The sequence below is a fragment of the Streptopelia decaocto genome (genome assembly GCF_964273445.1).
Source record: "Streptopelia decaocto genome assembly, chromosome: 7".
In the NCBI taxonomy this organism is placed as follows: domain Eukaryota; kingdom Metazoa; phylum Chordata; class Aves; order Columbiformes; family Columbidae; genus Streptopelia; species Streptopelia decaocto.
In genome coordinates this window covers 2,614,944-2,627,072 of record NC_138661.1, presented here as the reverse complement: position 1 = coordinate 2,627,072, position 12,129 = coordinate 2,614,944, and the positions used below count along the sequence as shown (strand labels likewise).

At 44.3% G+C, this 12,129-nt stretch overlaps 1 protein-coding gene across 1 annotated transcript in view; it reads left to right on the top strand.

The window, feature by feature from the left end:
- Positions 1-12,129, top strand: part of MAP4K5 (mitogen-activated protein kinase kinase kinase kinase 5) — a 63,541-nt gene that overhangs the window by 37,474 nt on the left and 13,938 nt on the right. Inside the window, exons 8-19 of the mRNA XM_082058939.1 lie at positions 1,119-1,191; positions 2,119-2,250; positions 2,709-2,771; positions 4,114-4,195; positions 4,441-4,557; positions 4,759-4,837; positions 5,817-5,875; positions 6,800-6,864; positions 9,223-9,267; positions 11,013-11,055; positions 11,286-11,496; positions 11,998-12,104. Of these exons, the coding sequence (XP_081915065.1) occupies positions 1,119-1,191; positions 2,119-2,250; positions 2,709-2,771; positions 4,114-4,195; positions 4,441-4,557; positions 4,759-4,837; positions 5,817-5,875; positions 6,800-6,864; positions 9,223-9,267; positions 11,013-11,055; positions 11,286-11,496; positions 11,998-12,104 (1,076 nt within the window). The remainder of the gene's footprint in view (positions 1-1,118; positions 1,192-2,118; positions 2,251-2,708; positions 2,772-4,113; positions 4,196-4,440; positions 4,558-4,758; positions 4,838-5,816; positions 5,876-6,799; positions 6,865-9,222; positions 9,268-11,012; positions 11,056-11,285; positions 11,497-11,997; positions 12,105-12,129) is intronic.

The window sequence follows — 12,129 nt, the reverse complement described above, 5'->3', positions numbered from 1 at the left end:
TCCCGATGATGCTTCTAGCCCCGTGTATGACATTGGACGTTTCCACACAGGTGGAGAAGAGGAAAATCTCCATCTTTGAAATCCCTCAGAGGTCTAGTGATGAAAACTCAGAGGAGTTTTTTGCTACTGGCTTCCTCCAGTGATGTTTTGCATTTAGCAGAGCTCAAACAAGCTGAGTCTGTTGTTACCTGAGTGTGCTGCCCTCAAAACCCCAATTTGCCACTCTGCTGCCTCACTGCACCAAAGTCAGTGTGTAGCTGGGGCTCTGCAGGGAGTAGGGAGCAAAAATCCTAGGAGAAAGAACGGGATGTTCATCATCCCACTGGGATGTTCATCATCCTCCTGGGATGTTCGTTGTCCCACTGTGTCCCGTGTTGGTCTCAGGGTGGTTGTTGCATTAGCTGAATCACTGCTCTTCCGAAAATCTCTCTATTTCAACACACTTACTCCCCTGAGGTGACCCAGGAGAGCTGTGCTTCTTTTTAAAGAAGAATAATTTAAATAAAATCAAGAGTAACACCTTGAAACTGGGAGGAGCTTCCACTGACTGCATTCAACTTGGGTTATGCACTGATACCTTCCTTTGGCCTAGTTAGATTTGCCCACAATTATCCTCGAGCTATCAAACTACAAATGCAATAAAAATAAGAAGGACTTTAATGATTTTTGGCTCTGCAAGACCACCTGATTATCTGCAGCTCTGAGAGCAAGAGATAATTGTCCCCTAGACAGTCTCCAGTAATGAGAACAGGCGTCCCGCCGCCGTTCTGCCATAAGTAACACAGAAATAGTATCGTCTCCAAAGCATGATGCTGGTTTTCCTCCCAAATATTAAATTGAATATCCACTAAATGTTGTGAGGTTGCTTTATTGTGAGATGGAAAAATAACTAGGAGAGGAGCAGGATCGTGAGCGAGCTGTATGGAGAAACTTATCTTTTCAATTTGAAGTTAGTGAAGGCATTAGCTGATCGCATTATTAATCTTTAAATCTTGAAGCTTAATGAATTTTTAACTTGGATAAGGAATGTGATTGTTCTTTCATAAGATGATACTTCCTAGAGTAGAACTGAGGTCTTAAACTGAGCTATCTAAGTCTCTGATAATTTCATTTTCCAGCCGACTTTGGTGTAGCAGCAAAGATAACGGCCACCATCGCCAAGAGGAAATCATTTATTGGTACCCCTTACTGGTAATAAACGACTGTGATTGCTCTGCTTGCATGCAAAGCTAAGTCTGTATTTATGCCAAGAGCTCTAAAACACACACATTGGAGGGTATACACACGTAGTTTTAAATATAACATAGATAGCAGTTGCATAAATTCCCTCTCTTCCAAGGGAAATGCCTATAGGGTAGAAGTCTGGGAAGTGCTGATTGCAGCTGATCTGCTGCTGTAACACAAGTCATCTGATATTTGGGGCAGGGCTTAATAAACTCCCAAGTTTATTAGTTTTATTTTATTATTTTATTAACGCAGAACTCCTGTAGAACTCCTGCATTCTCCCCTTTTGCTGGATACCTAACGGTCATTCAATTTCTCAGTAACCTCTTACACTTTTAGTGAATAAACTAAACAACATCTTTCTGATTTCTGTGCAGAAAGAATTGTGAAGAAAAACAGATTTTAAATTCTCTTTTAATCATCTCTACTGATTAACATCTGTACAAGGCAGCATTTAATATGCAAATATATCTCTGTAGATCTCAAGCTGGATTATATATGCAGATGTAACTGCTGTTGGTTTCTGGCATTACTGGGATGCAGTTGAGATGCCTCGGGCGCTATTCTGGGTATAGATTGAACACGTCCATACAGATTAATCCAGACAATGGCTGTTAATTGTTCGCTGCCCTCTTTATCCTGCTGGAGGAGGAGGACTGAGGGCAGGAAGATTATCTGGTCATTAAAGCATTTCACCAGGAATCATGAGACCGGTTCTATTCCCAGTGCTGCTGGTTCAGCCCGTGACCTCGGTCAAAACACGTCACCTCTGGCTGCTTCTCCAGGGAGGGGAACATCAGGCTTTTCCCTGATTTATGCTCTAGGGTTATGTGAGGGGCTTGGAGTCTCCCGTGTGGCTGGTGCCCTCACTGAACGATGCCTTTTGTTTTAAAGGATGGCCCCAGAAGTCGCCGCGGTGGAGAAGAACGGCGGATACAACCAGCTCTGCGATATCTGGGCCGTCGGCATCACGGCGATCGAACTCGCCGAGCTTCAGCCGCCCATGTTTGATCTTCACCCCATGAGGTTTGCTGGGCTTCAGGACCCGCTCCAGTCCCGGTTTAACCGTCTCCATACACCTAGAAACTCACACTGGGCTTCCTTTCAAACATCTATTTTCTGCATGAGCTGTGTCTGTTTGTAAAGCATCAGGCTGAAGCTACAGACTTCAAATTAGAATGGAAATTATCATTGAAAATTTTTAATTAAAAAAACCCCACCTTTGTAGTGTGAGTGAAGAGCAGGTGCAGTAAATCACTAGAGAAGCTGTAGCCTTATGTTTAACGGGATTACGCGTGGCAATACAAAGATTTTATTGAAAGATAAGAAAGCAACAGCTCTACCACGTCTGTCCTCTGACACAGTATAGACTACAATCCAGTTTCACCAGTATGATTCTTACCATGAAGTATTAATTTAAAGCGTTTAGATATTGGAATTACTTTTTTTACCGTATAATAACATTATTCTTCCTTTCCCTTTAGGGCTTTGTTTTTAATGTCAAAAAGTAATTTTCAACCGCCAAAGCTAAAGGAAAAAGCAAAATGGTAGGTTAAACTCTTTCCTTTGTTCAGTGTTTTGGAGATAATGTGGAAAACCCATTTGTCGTTATTGAAGAAGGGAGGCAGTGAAAAATAATGTGCGTTAGTTTTCAACTCAGGAACTTGAGTGTGATTTCACTTATAGGAAATGTCACTGATAAACTATTAGTTGGTTTTTATAAGTGTCTGAAAGCAAAGGAGAGAGGGTTAAGGTCCATCAGCAAACATTTTCTGACGCAGCAGAAAACCAGCAGGATGGGACAGGACAGTCCTACCTGTGTATTAATAAATGAATCACGGCCAGTGATCCAGAGGGAAATCTCCCTTCTGGGGTTTTCTTTGTGTGCTCTAAGAAGAAAAATTCTTTTTATCCTTTCCCCTTAATTCCTCTTGTAGGGCATTTACCACTGTCAATGGGACAGGTAATTGCTTAATCCCTTCACGAGGAATGTGCCTCTGCCTGCTTGTCTTCAGCAATAATTTCTTTAACCTGCGATACCTTCCTACTGCCCGCAGGATTTTGTACCGTGCGGGCTTAACATTTGATTTATGAGACTCAAAACAACGCTGGCATGCAGGATTTATTTTGCCGGTGATGCTGCTGTACAATCTGTTTCCCTTGAGGTGTTTGGCTGGGCAGAGGGAAGGAGAACACATTTTTAAGTGCGTGTTTCCTCTATTGAAACCTCAATGCGCTTCACTTCTCCGGTGCCGCCGTCTCAGATGCGAAGACGAGAAGGGGAGCTGGGTGTTGTAACCTGATTGAAAACCAAGCAGACCTGGGCCAACACCGGCCCCAGAGAGGCCCGATACACAAATGCAATCGCGAGAAAAATGCTTGAAAAAAATTGAGGTCTAGTCGTAACATCAAGGCGTAATTCAGATTTAAAAGAGTTGAAGTGACACAATCACCTAAGTTGTTGTGCAAAGAGCAACAAAGCATTTTCAAAAGTTGGGTCTTTGCCTAGAACTTTGCATTTTCTTTTCCTACCTGTGGCCAAGAACAGTGAAATCAGTAGGTTGGCCTACATTTTAACCGTTTGCTGCGTACATAATTCACAATTTTTATTTCTGGTACTGAATTCCATAACAATTGAGAATGGTAAAGGTTGAAATAGCACCATACATGTTTGCTTTATTTTCTGTACCAAAACTTCTTCGTGCAAGTTCCATGAATCAAACGTTTTTTTCCCATGTTTTGTTAACTTAGTAATGTAATTATTCAAACCTGAGGTAATGAAGTACCTGGATAACATTCTAATTTACAGACCCTTTGGTGGTTTAATTAGTAACTGTGGTAAACTTAAAATGATCTTCTTGAAAAAGTAAACACTCGTTTTTCTTTAAGGTCGTCAACATTCCATAACTTTGTCAAAATAGCACTTACAAAGAATCCGAAGAAGAGACCGACAGCAGACAGACTCCTCTCTGTAAGTGATTTGGAACGTTTAGTTAAGTCTATAAAGTTCTCTTAGTGCCAAGTGATCCACAGATCAATAAGAAACCAAACTGGAACCATTTTCTTTCTCTGATCTTACAACATGGGTGATGAAATTAGAAAGTCGAGTCACTAAAGAAATATCCAAAAAGCAGACAAAATTCAATATATTGGATGTTTATTAATGAAAGTTACGTATCGGTTTCTATTATAACTTGTTCTTTTCTGTGGTTGCAGCATAGCTTTGTAGGGCAGCCTGGTCTTTCAAGATCTTTAGCAGTCGAGCTGTTGGACAAAGTGAATAATCCTGACAACCACACGCACTACAGTGAGGTTGACGATGATGATTTTGAGGTGAGAACACCTTTTATTTTGTGCCTTTAGGTGAAATTGCTGTTTGAATACTATGCTTTGCTTTGGGAATGTCAGACTCAACAGGGGCACGGCTCCAATGTTTAGAGCTGCGTTTGAGTCACCATGAGAGCAAAGGTTCGATTATTGCTTGAGATCCAACAGAAACGCCACTTTTCTCAGCTTTTTCATTGCTCCTTGCAGCCTCACCCCGTTATCCGCCATACGATCCGTTCTACCAACAGGAACGTTCGCGCAGAGAGGACGGCGTCGGAGATAAACTGTAAGTTCCCCATGTGCTTTGCCCATTTTGTGGTGTTGGTTTCCTTCTACGCATGGAGGATGTCGCTGTGGTTCTTTTGTTGTGTACCCTGGAAAGTCTCTTCTGCCGGTGGGACATCTGAGAACCAAAACCAGAAGAAACAGCACATCCACGTAATATCTTTTTCCCAAAACCAACATTAAAATTCACATATATTCCTGCTGTTTCATTCCAACTCGTTGCTGTGTCGTAATGTTTGTGTGGAAACCTCGCACGACCAGCACAGTCCTTCAGCTCTCTCAGACCTTACTTAAAACACTAATAACCTGCAAACATCAAAATTAAGAGCTGATAATTAGGAGGGCGTCTTTACACAGGGTGTCATGAGAAAATATAGAAAAAACGTAGCTTTTTGCGTTTGTCTGCACATTGTTTCAAGTTCAAAAGCGAAACCTTTTCTTGACCCCGATGGAGCAGCTTGTGATTGCGAAAGCTGTTCTGACGAGGGTGCGTGATAACGTCATGCATTTTATTTGAACATAACCTTTTATTTTAAAATAATACACAGCTCAATTGGACCTCAGTTGAAATTTTGAGGGTAGAAAGAGCCTTTCTCCATATTTAGACAAACGCCTTTTGCGGTGTGAATGCTCTCAGCTCCTCTGCAGCATGTACATCACATTTTTAGGCAGTTTGCTGGTGAAAAGCCACTTCCTGCGCTTTCACACGCATGAAGAGTAACATGGTTACGAGTTACATTTTAATGAACTTTCATATGATGACTTGCTATTTACTTTCAGTCCGTTTCTTTGTTGTGGGTTTCACATTTGCAAGTTTAAGCATTTAGATACTAACACCAGTATTTACGTGATAGTCATGTTTTATAGGCAAATTAAGTGTTTTGTACATAATATTTAGATATGTTGCAGTGTGTGCTTCACTAAAAAAGGGCACTATATAAAATTGTGTGTATTAAAGTTGGAAATGGGATGTTTTGCAGTCGACAAGCTGCAGTTTGAGCCCCCTCTGCGGAAAGAAACAGAAGCTCGGGATGAAATGGTAAGGACGAGTTTGGGTTTTTCCCTTCGTTTAATTAAAATCATAGTGTCTTTATTGTTTAGTGGTTCCACTCTAAGTAATATGTCTCTGCATCATAAAGTCATGAGGAGACCACTCTTGGTCCCCAGACAATCACCACATTTTGCAGAAAATGAATGGCCCTCTATGCTTTGTGCGAAGAGCCGCGCTCAGATTAAGAAAAACAACATATGCCAATTAATGTGATGCTGCCCTTGAGCCCCTGATCTCCCCATCATCGGGGGTTATTTGTTGCTGCTTTTTGGACGGCCCGTTTTGCCCCTGAACCGCTTCTGCTTGTCCAGCCCTCGGCAATTTACTGCAAACCAGCTCATTAGCGTTCTTGGGGATTAATATGTGTCTGTGTACACAAGGGCTCAATTTTTTAATTAGTGTTGTGAGTAGCAGCAGCTGCTGTTCATCTTAATTTGGAGACATCAGCACTGCAGAAAGATCCTGTTCCTGTTTTTTAGAGCTGTGCCGCACCAGGTAGGTACAAATTCACTTTTCCGAATGTGACTGATTAAATCTGTACCCGGTATTACCGGTGGGATCCCCTCAGTGCCGTGTCCGGTGACAGGAGCAATCTTGGAGGTGGCTGCAATATGTTCTCCTACTGGAAGAATGTCTTACAAGTGGAAAATCCTGAGTTTTCACCATAATTTTTGCTTTTCTGTCACTTACTTAATACTGGCACTATATTTCCAGGTGTCGCTTTTAAAGTCTGAGCCTAAGCAAGCTTGTCAGGAGTTGCTTTATAATTGGATTGTAAAACATTCTTTTACTTTGGGATTTTATTTTGCTGCGTATGGGTCGTTCCGCAGGGCTTGGGAATCTCTTCGTGTGCTGTGGAAAAGCTGTTTGAGTTTGACAGGGAATAAAAAATCAACATTTGTGCCTCTTCAGGTTGTGGCAGCTGGCACCGGCTTTGCTTCGCATTGGAACCCTTTTGTTGATGGTGGAAGCAGCAGGTGAGCACAGAGCTTAAAAACACCTTTTATTTCTGAGACTTAATATGGAAAATCAAACCTCAAGCCCTAATCCACTTTCATATTCATAAAGGAGGTTTTACCCACTCCTGCAAGTGGTCGCTCATTCTCTTGGGGAATGGGTTGAATCTCTTTTAAGCACAGGCAGGATTTTGGTTTAAATTTGCTGTAGCTCCCCAGTTGTAGATGGAAAGCGAAGTGTAAATGTTGAAATAACACAGCTCGAGGCAGTTTGCTGCAGCAAAGTGGGGAACCTTGCTCGGGACCCTTGCGCTTTTCTTCTGAACCGCGGCTGTGACATCCTGTGACATCCTGTGACAAAGCTGCATCGCAGCCCTGAGCCGGCTCCTTGCAAGAAAGGGAAAGAGAAACCAAACCTGAAGATTTAGCTTTACCGAGTCCAGTCCAACAGCACCACGGCTGGTTCTGCTGCGGGTGTCTGAGCGCTGGGATCTGTAATACAGTCGTGTCGTGTGCTGGGGTGACGGTTTTAGGTTAAAATGTGCCATAACTGATTTTCCAGGGGATGAAGCAGGCCTGAAGTAAGGGAGCACAGCTCTGTCCAAGTTAGGACTGAATTTATTAGGTATGTGGCTTCCTTTTGCTGCAAAATACTGGAATCTGCCTTTAAAGGCGATCTTTGAATGTGCAGCGAAGAGTGTGGCAGTTCGTACCGCTGAGTGATGCACAGATGTAGGGAGATACTGTGTTTTGGTTGAAATAATTGCTTGGCCAGAAGAGCCTGTTTTCCATCTTTGTTTGGAACTGAGTAGCAGACGGTGAATTTCTTTGGCTTTTTTGCAGATAAAGTCTTGCATAAGCCGTCAGCTGACACGACAGCCCCTGCAAAGCTGGAGATTGCCAATCTTTAGGTCTTTTTATAAAATTCAACCTATTTTTCTGTTCCCACTCTCACTGTAGCAGGAGTTTGGGTCCAGTAACGACAGCGACTGTTTTCCTTCCTCCCTGGGTTGGTTTGTGTGAGTGAAATCTCCGCGCTGGCATTTCTGCAGCAGCTGGAACCCGCGAGGGAGGGAAACTCCTCCCGGCAAAGCGACTTATTGATTCCGTCCTGTTCCTGCAGCGTTATTAAGATGGTTTGGACCGGGCTGTATTAAAAGCAGCGCGAACGTGGGCGTTGCAAACCTTGCTAGGGCTATAAATCACTAAATAGAGATTTAGTACTGAAAGGAGGACAGGACTAAAGTGTGTGGATGGTGAATCTGTGCTGCTTGCTTGGAAACCACTTCCAGTTTAAAAAGATAAACAGGAAATGCACAATTGCCCTGGCCCAGCAATTCTGGTGATCCCAGGAGGCACAGGAGGGTCTTTGCTTTTTGTGCCCTTTTGCTTTTATCAGAGTGAACGGTGATTGATATGATCAACTCAGGACACAGGGAAGGGCAACACCAGATAATTGAACCGATTTCTCGTTGTTTCTCATCCTTATTTTAGCATTTTGACATTTTACACAGTTATAAAATGTGATACCTTTGCATATTTTCAGCGTTATGGAGGTGGTTTGTGTTGACGGTTGGAATTCTAGAAGTGTTTTAGTAATTCCTGGTGGCAACTCTGTGCCTCTTCTCCTTCAGAAGTAACTTGCAGGGAAATTTTACGTTAATCCAAACTTGGCTGGGTTAGTTTTTCTATAATATACGTGTTTTTTCCTGTTCATTACCTCTGTGGTCGTTCCTCTTCACCTCCCAGTTGCTCAATGCAGCAGCTGAGCCTTCACAGCATCACAGCAGCAGACTGAGCAATGAATCTTAATGGGTTTAGATTTGTATAAGATTTAATGCAGTCTGGGGTTTGTTTTTTGAAGATGGAGCTTGCAAATTGCCATTTTGCAAACTACTCTCAGGTTGTGTTTGTTTCGGAATGATATTTTCAGTGCCGCTTTGATCCTCTTGTCACATTTTCTTTCTTGACCCTGGGGCAGCTTTGAAACCAGAATTCCCACCACGATGGGAAGCAGTCGGTGTCTTTAGCCCGAAGGAGGAAACTTCCCTTTGTAAAGGCTTTTCTGCATTTGTATCCCAGTAATTTCCTCTGGTTTCCTTGTTTTTTTCTTTTAGTTAGATGGGTTTTAGGCATTTCAACAATATTTCAAATACCAGGTAGGAAAATAAAGCTGAGTTGACGGCATGTGGTATGGCAGAGCTTCAATGGTTATCGGGGGGTGAGGGAAGGGAAGGACTAAATGAAAAGGGTCTTAATTCAATGAAAGAGAGAAACACTTTTGAAAAGGGCTGGGAGATGCTTGTTATGAAACCGAATTACATCACCGATCGGTTTAGTTGCACACGTCGCTCTTAATTTTATAAACATTTTACCTAGGGGCCTGCTAACAAAATTTGGCGATGGGAGCGAAGATGTTGAAGAGTGAGTGGACCCCCCTCCGCGGCCCGTTGTGTTTGCTCTGGCTAAAGCCGACAGCATTCCAGCTAAACCTCTTCCCTTAAAATGCCGCGGGCAGCTTTGCCGCTTGTAAATAAGTGAGGGGCTCCGAGGTCTAACATGCGCTTGGCTGTTCGTCCGTTGTCAGGAGAATGTCCGCAAAGCGACGCTTTCTTCCCCCGCTCTCCTTCCTGAGCTTGTCTTAAAGGGCATATGGAAGTGCCTAAAACTTTAAAGTAGTATCACAGTATGTTTGGGATTGGAAGGGACCTCAAAAGCTCATCCAGTGCAATCCCCCTGCTGGAGCAGGAACGCCCAGGTGAGGTCACACAGGAACATGTCCAGGCGGGTTGGAATGTCTGCACAGAAGGAGACTCCACAACCCCCCTGGGCAGCCTGGGCCAGGCTCTGCCACCCTCACCGGGAACAAGTTTCTTCTCAAATTTAACTGGAACTTCTTGTGTTCCAGCTTGATCCCATTACCCCTTGTCCTATCATTGTTTGCCACCGAGAAGAGCCTGGCTCCATCCTCGTGACACTCACCCTTTATATATTTATAAGCATTAGTAAGGTCACCCCTCAGTCTCCTCTTCTCCAAACTCCAGAGCCCCAGCTCCCTCAGCCTTTCTTCATAAGGGAGATGCTCCACTCCCTTAATCATCTTGGTTGCCCTACGCTGGACTCTCTCCAGCAGTTCCCTGTCCTTCTTGAACTGAGGGGCCACAAATGGACACAATATTCCAGGTGTGGTCTCCCCAGGGCAGAGCAGAGGGGCAGGAGAACCTCTCTGACCTACTGACCACCCCCTTCTAACCCACCCCAGGTCCCATTGGCTTCCTGGCCACAAGGGCCCAGTGCTGGCTCATGGTCACCCTGCTGTCCCCAGGACCCCCAGGTCCCTTTCCCCTACACTGCTCTCTAATAGGTCATTCCCCAACTTATACTGGAACCTGGGGTTGTTCCTGCCCAGATTCAAGACTCTACACTTTCCCTTGTTAAATTTCATCGGGTTATTCCCACCCAACTCTCCAGCCTGTCCAGGTCTCTGGATGGCAGCACAGCTTCCAGTGTCAGCCACTCCTCCCAGCTTAAAAAAGCAGGTTTTATGTTGGTTAATGCATCGATCCTGAGCCAGGCCCAGCAGTGACAGTGTGTCCAGATGTTCCTGCAGCTCCTCTGGTGCCCAAATATTGTCTGATTCACAGCAAAAGCTGCAAATGGCACCAGCCGGTGGGAATCTCTGCATTGGTTGTTCCCGGAGTTCGGCTGCAATTGGGGTGGGTGTGAGTGGATGAGCAATCAACTTGCTTTCAAATAAATAATGAAGGACATTGTTCTGTGACCGGCTGATCCAGAAATGCGGCATTTTCACTGTCAGGAAGAATTTCCTAGAATAAAACAAGCCCAATAGTAAAATTTAAGCAGTGGAAGGGAAAGCTAGTCCCTGAATGTATATTTATGTGCTAATTTCAAATACCCTTCAGCACAGAATGCTCTATAACTTTGGCATCTATGAAAGAAGCAACGTGAGCTTGTCAAAAACCGACACTTCTAACAAGATTAACGTGCTTTGGTCCCGCTCTTGGACTCGTAGTTTAACCCTGTTTGTGCGAAGCTGTGATCCCTCTTTTCTCTGCGCCCAGCTTGTCTTATTTCTTGTCTGTATTTTCAAGTCATTCTGTTTCTGTTGTGGGTTTAACTAAGACGACTGCTGCACCTTTTCGTTGCAGATCAACACTAAAGCGAGCAGGGCCACCTCCGCTACCCCCTAAGGTAAGAAATTCTGCTTTTTAAGAGTTTCAGGCAGCAAACGGCACTTGTGCAGCCTCCTTGTGCTGCTCTCGGACATTCTGTTAAATACCATTTGCTACCAGACTTCATGCAGCTTCATATTTGGTCTCGACCTTCGGAGACTTTCACTGTGCCCTAGACAAAGCGACTTGGAAGTTGACGCTTCCAGGTGCCGTTTCCCGGGTAATCTTCACCTCTTTGGTTTGTTGCAGCCGAGAATAAACAGTTATCCTGAGGAAAACCTCCCGGACGATGAGAAATGTCAGACAATAAAGCATTTTCCGGACCCGCAGAGCAGAGCCCCCCCGGCCCACAGGAGACAGAGCATCCCGGTTTGCGGCCCCCAGCCCGATTCCTCCCCCAGCGGAATGACCAGCAGCATCAGCAGCCCCGGGCTGCTCACAGCTCGATACAGCGACTTAGGTAAATACATTACATTTCCTAAAGCTGACTGCAGCCTGTGAAAGGAAATCAGGTCTAGAATCAGCTAATTTCGGTAGATAATTTAATACAAGCTGATCACAAGGTGCAGTTTTCCTTTCTGCGCGTGAGCCACGATCCATGGTGGAAACCCTCCCGAAACAAGGACCCTCAGCCAGTTAACACCATTCCTGTGCTGCAGGAATAGAATAAAACCAAAATGTGCGGGGAGGATCATCTATGTGGACCTTGCCACAGGTTTTTCTCAGTTGATTTTGGCCCAGGGACTGGTGGGATAGCAGAAAACCTTTATTAAACCTGCGTAGCTCAGCATGAAGAAATGTGGCCAGTGGCCCTTGAGAGGGTTCAGCCTCCTAAGATGTGCGCACAGAAGCTTCAGAGCTCACTCCTCTCTCGCTGGAGAGAATAGAGAATAGACCAGCAATATATTTTCTATTTGACTGTGTCAAGCGAGCTACAAACCGTGTCCGTGCTGCTTTGCAGGGAATGGGGATGGCGTGCTGAAACTCATCGAGGAAAACGCAGAAGGGTCTGGACAAATCCCTCAGCTGCCACGTAAAAAAGAGAAAAGAGATTTTCCTGCAAGTATTGTGACTCTCAGTGTGATTTCGCTGT